This window comes from Equus przewalskii, chromosome 12, assembly GCF_037783145.1.
Source record: "Equus przewalskii isolate Varuska chromosome 12, EquPr2, whole genome shotgun sequence".
NCBI classification, from domain to species: domain Eukaryota; kingdom Metazoa; phylum Chordata; class Mammalia; order Perissodactyla; family Equidae; genus Equus; species Equus przewalskii.
Genome location: NC_091842.1, coordinates 7505034 through 7520322, shown reverse-complemented (window position 1 = coordinate 7520322; position 15289 = coordinate 7505034). Strand labels below are relative to the sequence as shown.

Below are 15289 nucleotides of genomic sequence, written 5' to 3'. Positions count from 1 at the left end.
ATGTTTAGGCTTTCCAGTCATACTGATTGAGTTTTTTATTAATTTCCCACTGGATATGAACTTAAAGGAGGTCAAATTTGGAGTGTCTGTGATGTTTTGCTGACTGTCAAGGTGGAGAGGACACCTGCAGGTGAAGCACAGGTGGCCCTTCTACTGGCTGCATTTTCAGCCCCGCCCCCTCTCCCAGCACATAAATATTCCAGCCTCAGTGAATCTACACTGGTCTAAAAGGGAAGTTCTGTACCTACAGACCTGCAAAAAGTAGCACAGACTGCTGAAAGGAAAATTCATAGGAGAGAATCTCAGAAGGAGAGTGACTATGAACCTGATTCCAAGCTTCTCCACAGACACCTGGGTTCTGCTGGCTACTATCCTGGGGCTCCTCTATCTGTGAGTAACTGTCCAGGCTCATGTCCCCTGTTACATTTATCTTGGAGAGATAATCTGGCTCCCCTTTCCCTTGTGTGCTTTGAAGATGAAAAGAGTTAAGAGAGGGGAAGTTGCTTAAGCTTTGGGAGCTACAAACACGCAAGAGGTTATTATTGATCTAACCTGGAACCGTTGAAGGAGTAAACCACCACCACTCCCAATTTCTGTAGGTAGGATCATTTTGTGACATTATTTGCTCCTGGTAATGATCTGATTGACTACCGCTTTGGACGTAGAGCCAAAGTTCAACAGATGAAGATTAAAAACAACTGGCCCTAGCACAGTGGGTTCTTCAACCCCTTCTCGAGATCCTGGAATCCCAGAGGCAGGAGGAAGTGGCTTGGGTTATTGTCTCATTATCTTCACCTTCCAGGTGCTGCATCTACTGCAAGGTACATACAGAAGGACTGACCCTTGTGTTATTTGGGTGGTTCCCTCTCCTCTGCCTTGCACCACCCAGCGCCCTATCCACAAGGCACCAGAGTGAACCTCAGTGTTCACTGAGGGTTGGAGATTGTTCTGCCTTTTTCATCAGATTGCCTTCCTTCTTTGCTGTGCCCTTCCCCTGGAAATCACCTCCTTACACTCCATTAGCCCATCCTGGAATACGCAGAACTGTTTACCCTTAAAAGAAGAATCTTTAGAGTGGAGGAAACCTGGTAGAAATCTTGAAATTGCATTATTTTCTCTCACCTTTTCCTTCCAGTTTCTGGGAGGGTTAGCATTAGTATACAGATCTATTTTCCCTCTGGTATGATATCTGTTAGCCACCTGCCAAGGCACGAACCCCAAAAGCCAATTTGGATTTTAAATATTTTTGCCCTTTATGTTATAGTACAGGAGGATGAATCAAAAGCATCCAGCAGAGTAATTTCTTTTATGGTGGGATTCCTGGCATTATGGAGTAGGTTGAGAGACCAGTTATTTTAGATGTGACCCCCTCCATGTTACATTTGACGTCTATCTCAATTTCGCTTTTTGAGAGTAGGAAATCCTGAACACAGATATGAATATAGGAAATATACATCTGGTTTTAATTCTTTGAAAGAAAAATTAGGAAGTTTGTGTACAGTGGTACTGTAGTTTCTAATGACAGTTTAAAATTAATTGTTACAATATAATTCCTTCTATTTAATTGCAGACTTTTTACTGAGAGAAGATTCTTTCCAGCATGTTCTTTCTATAGGGTAAAAGAGTGCTATTGTTTCATTATTTTTGACTACAAAGGTGTATAAATAACCTCACCCTTCTAGAATAATTCCAGGAGTATAAGACTACTGTACAAATATATACTTACATGATATAGATAGTATATGTGTTTTTAAATATACCTGCCCAGCACTTTGTTTTATTCTCTCAGTTCAGGTGAGTAAGCAAGACTGTGAGTCAGTGGTGTTATGAAAGACATCCAGGTAAGAGTCAGGGTGGAGTGGAATAATATTCCTCATCCCTAGGAGAAGATGACCCAGAGACACTCCTCAGTCTTGGTCCCACAGGGCCACAGGAGTCCCTCACAGGGCAGCAGGGATAGCATCTCATCTGCTTGAAGCCTGGAAACAGGGATGCCATATAAGTCACTGTGTGTAGTCTGTCTGACAGCAGGACTGTCACTACACAGTGTCACCACTGAGAAAACAGCCTTGTAGCCATAGAAGACACTGGTGAAGGCAAGAGTTAGTAGCTGTAGACAGTGCTCTCCTTGTGACCACACAATTAAAATAACTGACTTTATTGTAGGCCCTTCATTTGTACCAAAAGCAGCATTACTCTACCAAAAAGAGGGTGCTGGAAAGAAACTGAAGAATTCGCCAAGCCCACCCTCTGCCTTGATATGGAACCATGTGAGCTCAGACACAAGACCTTGTGGACTAATGTTGCTGACACCTTCAGTCAATTCCTTGGCCTCAATTGAGAGTTTAAGAAACACATTGAGGGTTCAGAATTAAAAATTGGTTTAATTGATTTGCCATGGTTGCAATGGCATGGGAAGCAACTGGGGTGGGACTAACCAAGGCCACCCCCATTTTTGCCAGTCAGTGCACATGCTTCTGTCAACTGTTCTGGAGGAAGGATCCAAGTGCCCTGCTGGGAGTGACCAAGGTGCCTCTGCTGGGTCCTTTGAACACATGTAGTTTCATGCAATTTTTCCAGTTTATTTCATCACATATTCTAGGGTTTGCTTGATTTATACAGAATATTTGGAGCCTATACTCTTTTAAAGGCTAACATCCAAAGAAGAAGCGACAAGCTCTTCATTTGACTCTCCGGAAGATTTTATGGCTACTAATTATGTTGTATTATACATCTTTTGCTTTCAACTGGAAGGTACCTGAAGTTTATAAGGTCCCCTGTCTTTCAGCTGACAGCACTTGTAGGGCATGTTGAATCATTTCTACATAGCATACTTTTCAGCCATACTTTCCTAATTTGCCTCTATAGAGTTAGCCGTGTAGGCCTAGGAACTTCTTGCTTAAAACTTTTGCAAGCAGCCTCTTCTGTAAGTGTCTTTCTTCCTCCATTCGGCCGCCTCTGAATAACACTGGAGTGGGAAGTCTTGCAAGATCCAGAAGCCCAAGTTGAGGGATTTCACACATGACACGTGAAAGATGAATTGCAGACAGGCCTGACAGAGAGCACACCAACCTTAAGGGGTTTTCGAGATAATTCATGCACAGAGAGAGAAAACTAGCTGCTTTGTGACTGACTGTCTTGAAAAATGAGTGTTCCTGGCACTGTACTTAGCAATTAAGTATCACAGGTTGAATGACCAGATGGTACGAGGGGAATAATGGTCTAGAAATGGATTCTTTCGTCATTGGTTCCTTTATACAGTATCATTCAGGGAGCATATGGGTCAATCACCCTTTTCTTTAGCTCAAGTCAACCAAATTGCCTGACAACAGAGACTTGGGTGAAGCTGAAAGAAACTTACATTTCTACAAGGCCAAATTGAATCTTGAAGAGAGTTTTCACTGCATAGAAATAAGAACACTGTGGCTACTCCAAGGCCTCTCAGTGAAGATCGATTTAAGAAGAACCAGATCCTAAAATGGAGCCTTGGCATAGAGGGAAAGAAAAGCATGAAAGAAGCTGAGCAAAGTGTAGGAACAATGTCAAGGCAGTTTCTCAGTAACTCTATGTTATTGAGTGGATGCAGTTACACAGATCTGATTATTGGAGCAGAAAAAAAATTTCCTCTTTCTACATACAATTAGCATCTCCAAATCATGGAAAAGGCAGCACAGTAAATAGACATGAGCGAATTCCCTGGAAGAATTCCAGCTTGAACCTCTCATGAGCATTCAAATTTGGGAACATTTAATGCATATTCATTCTAGGATTGGGACCATGGAGAATTCAGCTGCTTTTAGCTAGTCATTGTTACTTTTTGTGGGTCTCACAGTGGCGGTAGGAAAGAAGATGATAAGTGAGTGTGACTACTGCTGTTGGAGCTGCCGTTATTATTCATCGCCTACATGTTACCTCCTCACTTGACTGTTCCAGTTCTGAGTCAGTGACTGGCCAGCCCCAGCATCTATTCCACAATACCCGTGATTCCGCTTCCTCTTTCACTTTACAGATATGGGACCTATACACATGGGCTTTTTAAAAAACTAGGAATTCCTGGGCCAACACCTCTGCCTTTTTTGGGAAATGTCCTCAGCTATCGTAAGGTGAGTATCATTTGTCCTCCCTATTTTCCTTCTTATGCTTTCAGTCTCAGCTGAGTTTCATAGTAAAAATGCTCCTCCTCAGGAGGTAGTTATGAGGCTTCACACTTTCCAGAATGGTGTTATATGCCCCACCTAGTACATGGCAACGTTTATCCCAGGATACTAGTTTCAGCTGTTATGAGCCTCAGGTTTTGCCTCAGTTGGACAGAGCAGCCCTCTGGCTGGCTGATTCAGCACAGGATTTGATGTTCCAACTTGTGAGCTTTATGAAGATTCTCTTTCTGCCAGGTGCAGATTGCCAGGAAGGTATTATCACACTTAGCATTAAGAGAAAAGAATGAGATGAGCGCCCCATAGTGGCTCATTCATCTGTGTAAAATTGAGTCAGACTTTTCTGTACATAGCGTAAGTTCTGGGCAGCCTTTCTTTTTTTATTCCTCTTGGAAGGCTTTGAAACTTCAGTTTATCAGGCAGTCCAAGTATTCACCACTGAGTAATTTGCACACACTGAAATTCTCTCAAGAACTTCTAACTCCTCACAGTTATTTCCATGGCTCTACTTCAACTTTTGCTCTTCATGATGTCTTTTGAGATTTGAGAGATGGAACAAAAGCTTTTTAATTTACTTATCTGTGTCTAAAGGAAGCAATCTATAGTGAGTCTGAAGTGGGAGTGTGTATAACTAAGACAGGAGGATAGTTGTTTATCAACTTCAAATGTTTAACCTCTAGATGAGTTGTGTTTTATTTTTAAACAAAGACAGACCCACTTACACTTAATCACTAGAAAGGAGAATATTTGATAAAATTATTAAAAATTTAATTTAACTAAATGGAATGTAATAGGTGACACCTGGACTGTGAATTTTGGCTAAGTCTTAGTGGTTAATCTACCTTTGATGCCTTACCCAGAGCCTTGCCCCTGGGGAGAGTTTTGAGCACACATCCAGATTGCAAGCAGTCAGAGCCTCACAAACATGCTCCTCTCTGCCTCGTATTCCCTTTTGCACTGGCCTGAGGCTTGTTTCTCAGATCTTGATTCTTTTAACTGAGGCCTTCAGTGCCTGATTACCACCTAAGAAATTCCTGTACTTTGTTTCCTCTGAAAAAGCAATAACTTCCTTTCTATCTTTCCTGAATCAGTTCTTTAGAAGATGCACACCAAGACAAACATTTCTAGGATCCTGGTTTGCATATTTAGATCATCAAATATTACAGCTGAAAGTTAGCAATGGGGAGATATTTTCTAAGTTATAGGAGTGAAAACTCAAAACAACTGTTTTAATTTGTTTAGTCTTTTGTAGAGTGGTGGCATCTCCTGGTCCTTTCTGTGTTGAGCTAGAAAACTAGAAGGCGGGCTCACTTTGTCATTCATTCACTCACTTTCTCACTCAACAAACAAGCCTTAGACTTATTCAAATCTCCTAGACTAAAAGAGGTCACTGTTGTCTTTAACTTCCTAATTCCCCTACATCTCTAGAGAGGGCTCATGATATAAATGAAAAAGGATGCTTACTAGGAGATCAAAGAGTGTGCAGGCCACTCACATATTCCCTCAGTTTCAGTTTTCTCAAGTGACCATGCAGGTAATCATTGAGAGGTTTCTGAGATTTTAGAGACATATGCAGGAGCAAACACACTTCAGTAAGGCAAGAAGTTACTGAGTGTTCATAGACAAGGGTAAGCATTTAGTATCTATGATACTTGGAGAACATTTGAGTGCCTTTAAATTTCCCATTTCAAACAGCTCCTCTATTTTCTCTTCTTTGCCCTAAGAGGTCTCTGAGTAAGAGCTTCTCTCTTAACTGCCAATGAAAGATAGTAAGCCTGATTTCATGGGACTCGAGTCACGTTGATCCCAATTTGAGATAGGGTTCAATACATTTTGAGTAATAATCTAATTTTGTTTTTCCTTGCAGGGTTTTTGGGATTTTGACAAGACATGTTTTAAAAAGTATGGAAAAATATGGGGGTGAGTAGTCTTGGAATTTCCATTGCATAGACTTGTTTTTATGATGAAGCCCTGTGGTTTAGAAGGAAATCTTAGTCCAGAGCCTCTTGGGATGATGCCATCATTGTCAAGCTTTTTGGAGCCTTGTCCTCCCAGGGATCCCATATGTCCCCAGGGGTCAAAGTCTACATTCTGGATCAGGCTGGAAAGTTGCAGGTTATTGCTTTTCTCAAGACTTTGATGGCACAGGGATAGCTAGCATCACTTTCTGTCCAAGATCTCACTACCCCATTCACCTCCATTTTTTATTCTTTAAGACACCTTTCATCGCATAAAAGTACATTGTCTCAAATTGTTCTAATATGTGCTTTTAAATGCATGTTATTACTCTTTTCCAACATGATTTAATTGTAACTAAAAGCCAAAAGTTATTTATTAATATTTGAATTTAAGATGTTGTTTTGGGGGCCGGCCCCATGGCTGAGTGGTTAAGTTCCCACTCTCAGCTTTGGCACTCCAGGGTTTCGCTGGTTTGCATCCTGGGCGTGAACCTAGCACCGCTCATGAAGCCATTCTCAGGTGGCATCCCACATAACAGAGCCAGAAGAACTTACAACTAGAATAAAAAAAAAAGATGGCCTTTTGAAAGAAGGGCTGGTTGACTTAGGGAAAAAGATGGGAGCCCATTTATGATCAGCTTTTTTAACTTTCTCTGTAGCTGTGGAGTCATTAGTTTGTTTTAAATTTAGCAAAGATTTACTTTTCAATAGACATGTATACAAGTACTTCTGTATCTACTCCAGACTATTCACCTTGAACAGATGCACAAGGGTTCTAAACTGTAATGTTTCCCAGGGGGCTGATGGATTTGATGATTTTGTAGAGTGTCCTTGGCCTATTTTAGCAACTGTTTCCTTTCAGAGCTGCTGGAGGTTTGGTGAGAGCTCTGCGAGACATAACATGTCATGTTTGTATGCTAAAAGCAATTGGGAGAAGACTTTGCCTCTTCATATCTCTTCATCTTCTCTCATCAAGTCCTCAGAAACCATGGGCCTTGCTGATTTTGCATGGCCCAGAAAGGCAACTTGATTGAGTGGAAAGAACACACAGTGCTCGATCTCCACTGGCTCAGCTCCAACTCCCCTTCCACTTCTTAGTACTTGTGAGCTCTGGATGGAGTGGTTTTTCCCTTGTGGACCTCTCTCTGTTTAGGAAATGCTTGTCATGCTTGGGTGTAGATATGAACCACCTGGGAGAGCTTGTTAAAAATGGAGATTTGGGGGCCCATCCCCCTGCAGTATGGAGTCTGGAGAATCTGGGGTGAGGTGCAAGAATCTGAATTCTAACTCATTGTTAAAGGAATACTAAAGCTGTTATGGGATCATGAATATAAAGGGACGGGTCACAGCAATCCAAAGAGGAAAATGGTATAGGAGGTGCTGGGAGCAATTTTTCAGTATTATTGTCAAAACTTCACCACTGGCCCTTCACCCAGGTGTTTATGAAAAAATACAATGGGGAGAGAGAAATCATCCAGGAAATATGACCAATCTGATGGAAGAGGAGACCTAAGTTTCAAGTCAATAACTTATATCCCTGCTTCAACACTAGATATACTCAGTGTCCACTTAAACCTTCTGAAAGTTAAAGACTATGTTTCAGAAATGGGCAGCATTAAATGCAGTGTTTCTCATCCATTTTTACATGTGATCACAAAACCATTTGAAATTCTTCTGTGAAGTCAAAGAAAGAATAGGCGAGACTTGTGCACAATCTTCCATTTTGTTCCAGAAAATGTGAATGATTTATAGTGGAAAGATAAATGCCAGAGGACACTGTAATTAAACTTATAGTAAACCTCTTGCTGGCGGCCCATTCCCATGATGGGTATTCTGACAGTCAGGGGGTCTGGCCAAATTGGGATGGATCACATATAAAAAGTCAGGTTTGTGTGGTACATGTGTCAAAGTGGGCTTGCCCTGCTTCTAAGGGATGTCACCTACATGGAGCCCAAGGCTGACTTGAAAACCACATATTAGGATAAACATAAAGTAACGAAAAGAAAATATGCTTAAAATGAATTATACATGCTTTTTGGTTTTTTTTAAATTCTCTTTGTCCTTTTCTTTCAAATTTTTGTAACCATGATACTACCAAGGTCCTCCCTTGAAGGTAAAAATAATATTTCCTTTAAAAAATTGTAAAATGGTAAGCAAATTTTAGAAAATAGAGCAAAGAAGTAATTCATACTCCTACTATCACTTTTTGAGTATTCCAAGTCTTTTTCATTTGAAGAAACATTTTTACATATATGTGATCAGTATGTCTACAATTTTCATCTAACATACATGTGCATTTTTTATGTATTTCATGTATCCTCAAACTTATAATTTTGAATGACTGTGTGGATGGATTTTCTTTAATTAATTATTTTTTTATTCTTGGATAATTTATTTGCCTTCAATTTTTACTGACCTAAATTCCTTTTTGATGATAAAATACTTCAAACATACAGAAATCTATGAAGAGTGGTATAGAAAACACCCATGCACACACTACCTACACTTAAGTGTTCTAATGTTTTTCTAATCATGATCTCTAGGAATTTGGGTTATGTAACTTCAGGATGAAAGTCTGAACTTCCAGGCCTAGCTCAGCTGCAGGAACCAGCGTGTTAAATTTAATCAGCTCTGTTTCCCCAACACAGGTTTTACGATGGTCGACAGCCTGTGTTGGCCATCACGGATCCAGAGATGATCAAAACAGTATTAGTGAAAGAATGTTATTCCCTCTTCACAAACCGGCGGGTAGGCATCCATTTTATACTTATTTTAAAAGTTAATTTATTTATTAATTGTTTTTTTTTTTGAATTGATTATGGATTCACAGGGAGTTGTCCCCAAAAGAAGTACAGGGCAGTTCCATGACATTTACCCTTCATCCTGTTTACCCCAGTGGTAATAACATGCATAACTATAGTATAATATGAAAGCAGGAAGTTGACATTGGTACTATCCACAGACTTTTATCAGATTTCATCATTTTTATGTGCACTCATCTGTGTATGTTGCTCTATGAAAATTTATTATATATGTAGATATGTAAAGACTACCACACTCAACATACCTAATTGTTCCATCACCATAAGACTCCCCCTTACTATTCTTTTAAAGTCACAATACTTAGCTTGTCTTTTCTTCTTATCAGGAACTTTACAGAGCAACCCTTATTTTATTTTGATGAAGGCAGTTTATCAGTTTTTCCTTTTATGGGCTATGCGTTTGTTGTCAAGTCTCAACATTCTTCACCTAGCCTTCAGTCCCAAAGACTTTCGCCTATTTTATGTTTTACATTTAATTCTTTGATCCGTCTTGTGTTAATTTTTGTATAATATGTGAGGTTTAGGTCAAAGTCCAGTTTTTTTTTCCGCCTATACATGTCTAATTGCACCAGCACAATTTGTGAAAAGACTGTCTTTCCACCACTGAATAGCTTTTGAACCATTATCAAAAATCAGTTTGTCCTAAGTACACTCTTTGACTTCAGTCTTACAAGGGTCTTTTCAGACACAGTATCTTCTCAGATAAAGGAAACAATAGAAAGAGTAAACAAATGGGACTTCATCAGACTAAAGAGCTTCTACACGGCAAAGGAAAACAGAATTGAAACAAAAACACAACTCATCAACTGCGAAAACATATTTGCAAATCATATATCGGACAAGGGGTTAATCTCCATAATATATAAAGAATTCACACAACTCAACAACAAAAATTCAAACAACCCAATCAAAAAAACGGGCAGAGGAAGTGAACAGACATTTCTCCAAAGAATATATGTGGATGGCCAATAGGCACATGAAAAGACACTAATCATCACTGATCATCAAGGAAATGCAAACCAAAAGTGTATTAAGATATGACCTCACACCCATTATAATGGCTGAAATGACCAAAACAAAAAATAACAAATGTTGCAGAGGTTGTGGAGAAAAAGGAACACTCATACACTGCTGGTGGGAATGCAAACTGGTGCAGCCACTATGGAAAACAGTATGGAGATTTCTCATAAAATTAAAAATAGAAATACCATATGACCCAGCCATCCCACTACTGGGTATCTATCCAAAGAACTTGAAATCAGCAATTCAAAGAGAACCATGCACCCCGATGTTCATTGCAGCATTACTCATAGTAGCCAAGACATGGAAGCAACCCAAGTGCCCATCGACTGATGATTGGATGAAGAAGATGTGGTATACATATACAACGGAATACCATTCAGCCATAAAAAATATGAAATCATCCCATTCACAACAACATGGATGGACCTTGAGGGTATTATGTTAAGTGAAATAAGCGGGATAGAGAAAGGCAATCTCTGTATGACTCCACTCATATGTGGAAGATAACGAACATGTGGGCAAAGAGAACAGATTAGTTGTTACCAGGCAAAACGGGTCATGGGAGTGGGGACAAAGGGTGAAGTGGTGCACCTATAATAGGACTGACAAAGAATAATGTACGACAGAAATTTCACAAGGTTGTAAACTATCATAACCTCAGTAAAAATAAAATAGAAAAAAGATCAGTTTGGCCTATTTGTGTTTGTCTATTTCTTATTCTCTATTCTGTTCCTTGATCTATGTTTCTATCTTTACACCAGTACCACACAATCTTGATTACTGTAGCTACATAGTGAGTCTTAATGTTTAGAATGATTCCTTCCACTTTTTCTTCAGAATTTTTTTAGCTATTCTAAGTCCTCTGTCATTCCATACTAATTTACAATAAGCTTATCTATATTTACCAAAAAAAAGTTTAGATTTTGATAACAATTTATTTAAACCTATGGATCGATTTGGAGAAAAAAAATCTATATTTTTACTAGGTGAAGGCTTTCAATCTATAAACACAGTATGTCTCCATATATTTAGGATTTCTTTGATTAATTTCACCAACATTTTGTAGTTCTTGGCAGAGAAATCCTGTATATGTTTTGTTAAATTTACACCTGAAGTATTTCATTTTCTTTGGAGTGATTGTAAAAGGTATTGTGTTTTCACATTTTAATTATCATATAGATTTGTGGTTCATTTTTGTGTGTTGATCCTGTATTCCACAGCCTTGTTGAGCTCATTTATTATTTCTAGAGGTTTTCTTTTTACATTCCTTGAGATATTCTACATTGACAATTATGCCACCTCAAAATGTGGACACATATTTTTCCCTTTCCGCTGTCTATGCCTTTTATTTCTTTTTCTTCACTTACTACAATGACTAGGACTTCCACAATGATTTTAAATAAGAGTGGCAAAAGCGGAATTTTTGCCCTCTTTCTAATCTTAGGAGGAAACATTCAATCTCTCACCATTTTAAAATTTTTATTTATTTACTTCCAACAAATAGTATATTTTTAAGGCATAATACGTGATGTTTTGAAATATGTATGCATTGTGAAATGATTACTACAAACAAATTAATATATCCATCACTTCTCATAGTTACTTTTTTGTGTTTGTGGTAAGAACACTTAAGATGAACTCTTGTGGAAAATTTCAATTATGTAATACAGAGTTAAAAACTATAGTCACCATGCTGTTCATTAGTTCTTCAGAACTAGGTAGGTAAAGACAGCATTGGTCTGAGGCCACACACATTTTGACAAGACTATCTGTCACCAATTCCTTTGATCCCTGCACAGTCCTGGAGGATGTAGTAGCTCTAATTCTTGTTTACGGCCCTGGAAAAACATTTTCCCTACCACATGGGTCACTTGCATTTAAAAAGAGACTGGAATATAGAGATTCGAAACCACATCAGTGTCTGGATGTCTCCTCCATCCTCATAGGAACTTAGGCATTTGGGATAAATATTTATTGAATATCTAGTATAGGGTCTGATACTAAGTAGATAGTCACTAAAATTGTTGAGTAATAGACACCCGTTTAACAGATTTTCTACAACTGTTGAGACAACCAAAACTTATTTGAGGACGAATGTTTTTACTTTCAACTCTAGCCTGTTGGTCCAGTGGGAATTTTGAAAAGTAGCATCACCTTATCTGAGGATGAACAATGGAAAAGAATGCGAACGTTGCTGTCTCCAACTTTCACCAGTGGAAAGCTCAAGGAGGTAAGAAAATAAGAGTACTTTTAATTAGAATCTTAAGGAATTAATAGGAGGACAGATAGGAAATAATACCTTACTTATGAGCCTCTTTTTGACGAGTAGTCTGATAAATTTGAGCTTCCTAAAAATGGTCTTTTATTATTATGTCTCGGAAGAGACATTCTAAGATTCATGACACAGTGTCACTTACTGCTCCATGCTCGTGAAAGCCACTTCTTTTTAGGACTTGAGTATCCACATTTAACCTCAGGTGATGCTGTCTTTTCTGTCTAGATGTTCCCCACCATTAGTCAGTATGGAGATGTGTTGGTGAGGAACCTGAGGAAGGAAGCAGAGAAAGGCATGCCCATCACCTTAAAAGAGTAAGTAGGAGTGCACCTGCTGGGATTCTGAGCTCTGTCACGAGACCCTCCAGCAGCCTGCCATTCAGCCCAAATTCCCACTTTTGAGGTAATTTAGTGACCGAACAGAAGTAAGTGTGTAATGTTAAAACGTCAATGAGCTACCCAAGAATAGGTGGCTCACTCAAGAAGGCAGGGCAGCCAGGATAGAAAGGGTCTTCTCACCTGTGTACATGAGCCAGGATTACTTTATCTGCTTAATTATCCCCTTGGATATTCTGGAAGACAAAAATATAAAGTTTAGAAAGAAGAAACATAATCACACCAATGTTTTATGTGTAGAGGGTAAGGAATGGTGGGAAGGACAGGCACTTGGTGCATATCGATGGGCAGGAAAGTTCCAATGTGGGACTTGGAACAAGTTAAACCTCTTCACAGGTTTACTGAGGATCCCAGGAAAGCACTAAATAATAAATCTTACTGCCACTTCTTCTTCCTTCAGTTTCAAAAGAGAGAAAGTCCTGTACAGAGTATGGGTAGCGTTACCATATCATTTATTGTCTATACTGGGATTTTTTTTAATTATGCAGAAACAGTTGTAATCTGAGATTGCAGTGAGAAGACTGGGGACATATGATCACTTAACCATGGGATCTGCCAAATCAATTGTGAAGTGATACGTTATATTCTATAAACTAGGAGCATCCTCAGTTCTTACATTTTACAGAAATGAGTCTGCAATTGGGGCAACCTGAGATCACTGGTGTTAAGGTAGAGCGAATCCTTCAAGAGTCTTATCAGGGGTGTAGAGAAGGAGGGATGATGTTCCTGGCAACTCAGAACAGGATGCTGCTGTTCTGTAATGTGCTAAAGAGGAATCGGGTCTGAGCATAGACACTCTGGTGAGTCAAGCCCCAGATTAATGTCACCTTTCTTGACTTCTCTAGGAAGAGTTAATTATTCTACCCTCTGTCCTGCTCAGAGTGTGTATATACCTACTTTTGCCCATACTCAAAGCACTCTACTGTAATTTGTCAGTTTATGGGCACCTATCCAGCTATGTCTGAACTCCTGAGCTCAGAAGTTGGTCTAACTTGCACTAGTGTCCCGATCACAGGGGGCCAGCTGAATGATTGGAACCTGATAAACACCTCATGAATGAGTGTGGTGGTAGCACAGACTCTTCAGATCATCCAGCCAAACGTTCTGAAGTGTGTAACTCTTTTTCTTTCTTGCCTGGACATATGAATTTATATCCACTTCTCGCATCATATGTTGGATTAAATATTAAAGAGGTGCTGATTTTAATTTTCTATGCTTCTTTCTCCACACAGGTTCTTTGGGGCCTACAGCATGGATGTGATTACTGGCATATCATTTGGAGTGAACATTGATTCCCTCAACAACCCACAACATCCCTTTGTGGAAAACTGCAAGAACATCTTAAAATTTCATTTCTTCGATCCACTCACTATCTTATTATGTATGTGGACTGCTACTTTCCTTTTTTTCCTTGCTTCCTTCCTTCTTGCCTTTATTCCTTCTTTCTTTTGATCCTTCCTTCCTTCATTTCTTTCTTGCATTCCTTCTTTTTTTCTTTCACAGTTTTATTAATGGTTAATTCATATACCACATAATTCACCCATTTAAAATGTACACTTCAATGTTTTTTACAAATTATATGTCCATCAACAGATGAATGGATAAAGAAAACAAGGTATAAATATATAGTGGAATAGCATTCAGTTGTAAAAAAGAGAGAAATCCTGCCATTTGCTACAACATAGATATACCTGGAGGGCATTATGAGTGAAATGTCAGACAGAGAAAGATCAAAACTGTATTCCACTTATGTGTGGAATTTAAGATAAAAAAATCTCATAGAAACAAGTTCAAATTTCTGATTTGCAGAGGTGGGAGTTGAGGGATGGGGTAACTGGAAGAAAGCAGTCAAAAGGTACAAATTTTCAGTTGTGAGATAAAATACAACATGATAACTATAGCTAACACTTCTGTATGGTATAATTGTAAATTTTTAAAAGAGAATCCTAAAAGTTCTTATAACAAAGGAAAAATAATGTAAATATATTAGGTGATGATGTTAACTAAAGTTATTGTTGTAATCATTTTTCAACATATGTATTTCAAGTTATTATTCTGTACACCTTAAACTTATACAGTGTTATATGTCAAATATATCTCAAGAAAACTGAAGAAAAAATTTTAGTGCACTCAAAGATATGTGCAAGCGCCACGATAGTCAATTGTAGAACATTTTTCTCAACACAAATACCCTGTGCTGTTAACAATCACCTCCCTCTCCCCTTACTCCTATGCAACCACTAATCTACTTTTGGTCGCTTACATATTTGCCTATTCTGGACAGTTCATATAAATAGAATCATATAATACGTGGTATTTTATAGTTGGCTTCTTTCATTTAACATATGTTTTCAAGGTTCATTATTGCAGTAGCATGTATCAGTACTTCATTTCTTTTTATGGTCAGATAATATTTCATTGCATGGATATACTACCTTTTGTTTATCCATTGAATATGTGTTTTCAAATATTTTGGGTATGTACTCAGAGGTGGAATTGCTGAGTTATGTAGTAACTCTGTGTTTAACTTATTAAGGAACTGCCAAACTGTTTTCCACTATAGCCACACCATTTTACATTCCCACCAGCAATGGGTGAAGGTTCCAGTTTCTCCACATCTTTGCCAACACTTGGTCAACACTTATCTATTTTCTTAATTATG

At 38.7% G+C, this 15289-nt stretch overlaps 1 protein-coding gene across 7 annotated transcripts in view; it reads left to right on the top strand.

Annotated features, from left to right (window-relative positions):
• Positions 1–207: 207 nt before the first annotated feature.
• LOC103561892 (cytochrome P450 3A12-like) overlaps positions 208–15289 on the top strand; it is a 33706-nt gene continuing 18624 nt past the window's right edge. For 2 of the 7 annotated variants that reach the window (XR_011524689.1, XM_008536733.2), the window contains exons 1-7: positions 208–390; positions 4010–4103; positions 6022–6074; positions 8761–8860; positions 12074–12187; positions 12458–12546; positions 13860–14008. Coding sequence is in view for 6 of the 7 variants with exons in the window: in XM_008536733.2 (XP_008534955.1) it covers positions 320–390; positions 4010–4103; positions 6022–6074; positions 8761–8860; positions 12074–12187; positions 12458–12546; positions 13860–14008 (670 nt within the window). In the remaining variant the exon portion in view is untranslated. Of the gene's footprint in view, positions 391–3832; positions 4104–6021; positions 6075–6974; positions 8861–12073; positions 12188–12457; positions 12547–13859; positions 14009–15289 lie in introns of all 7 variants that reach the window. The other 5 variants (XM_008536734.2, XM_070567615.1, XM_070567616.1 and 2 more) reach the window with 5 other exon arrangements.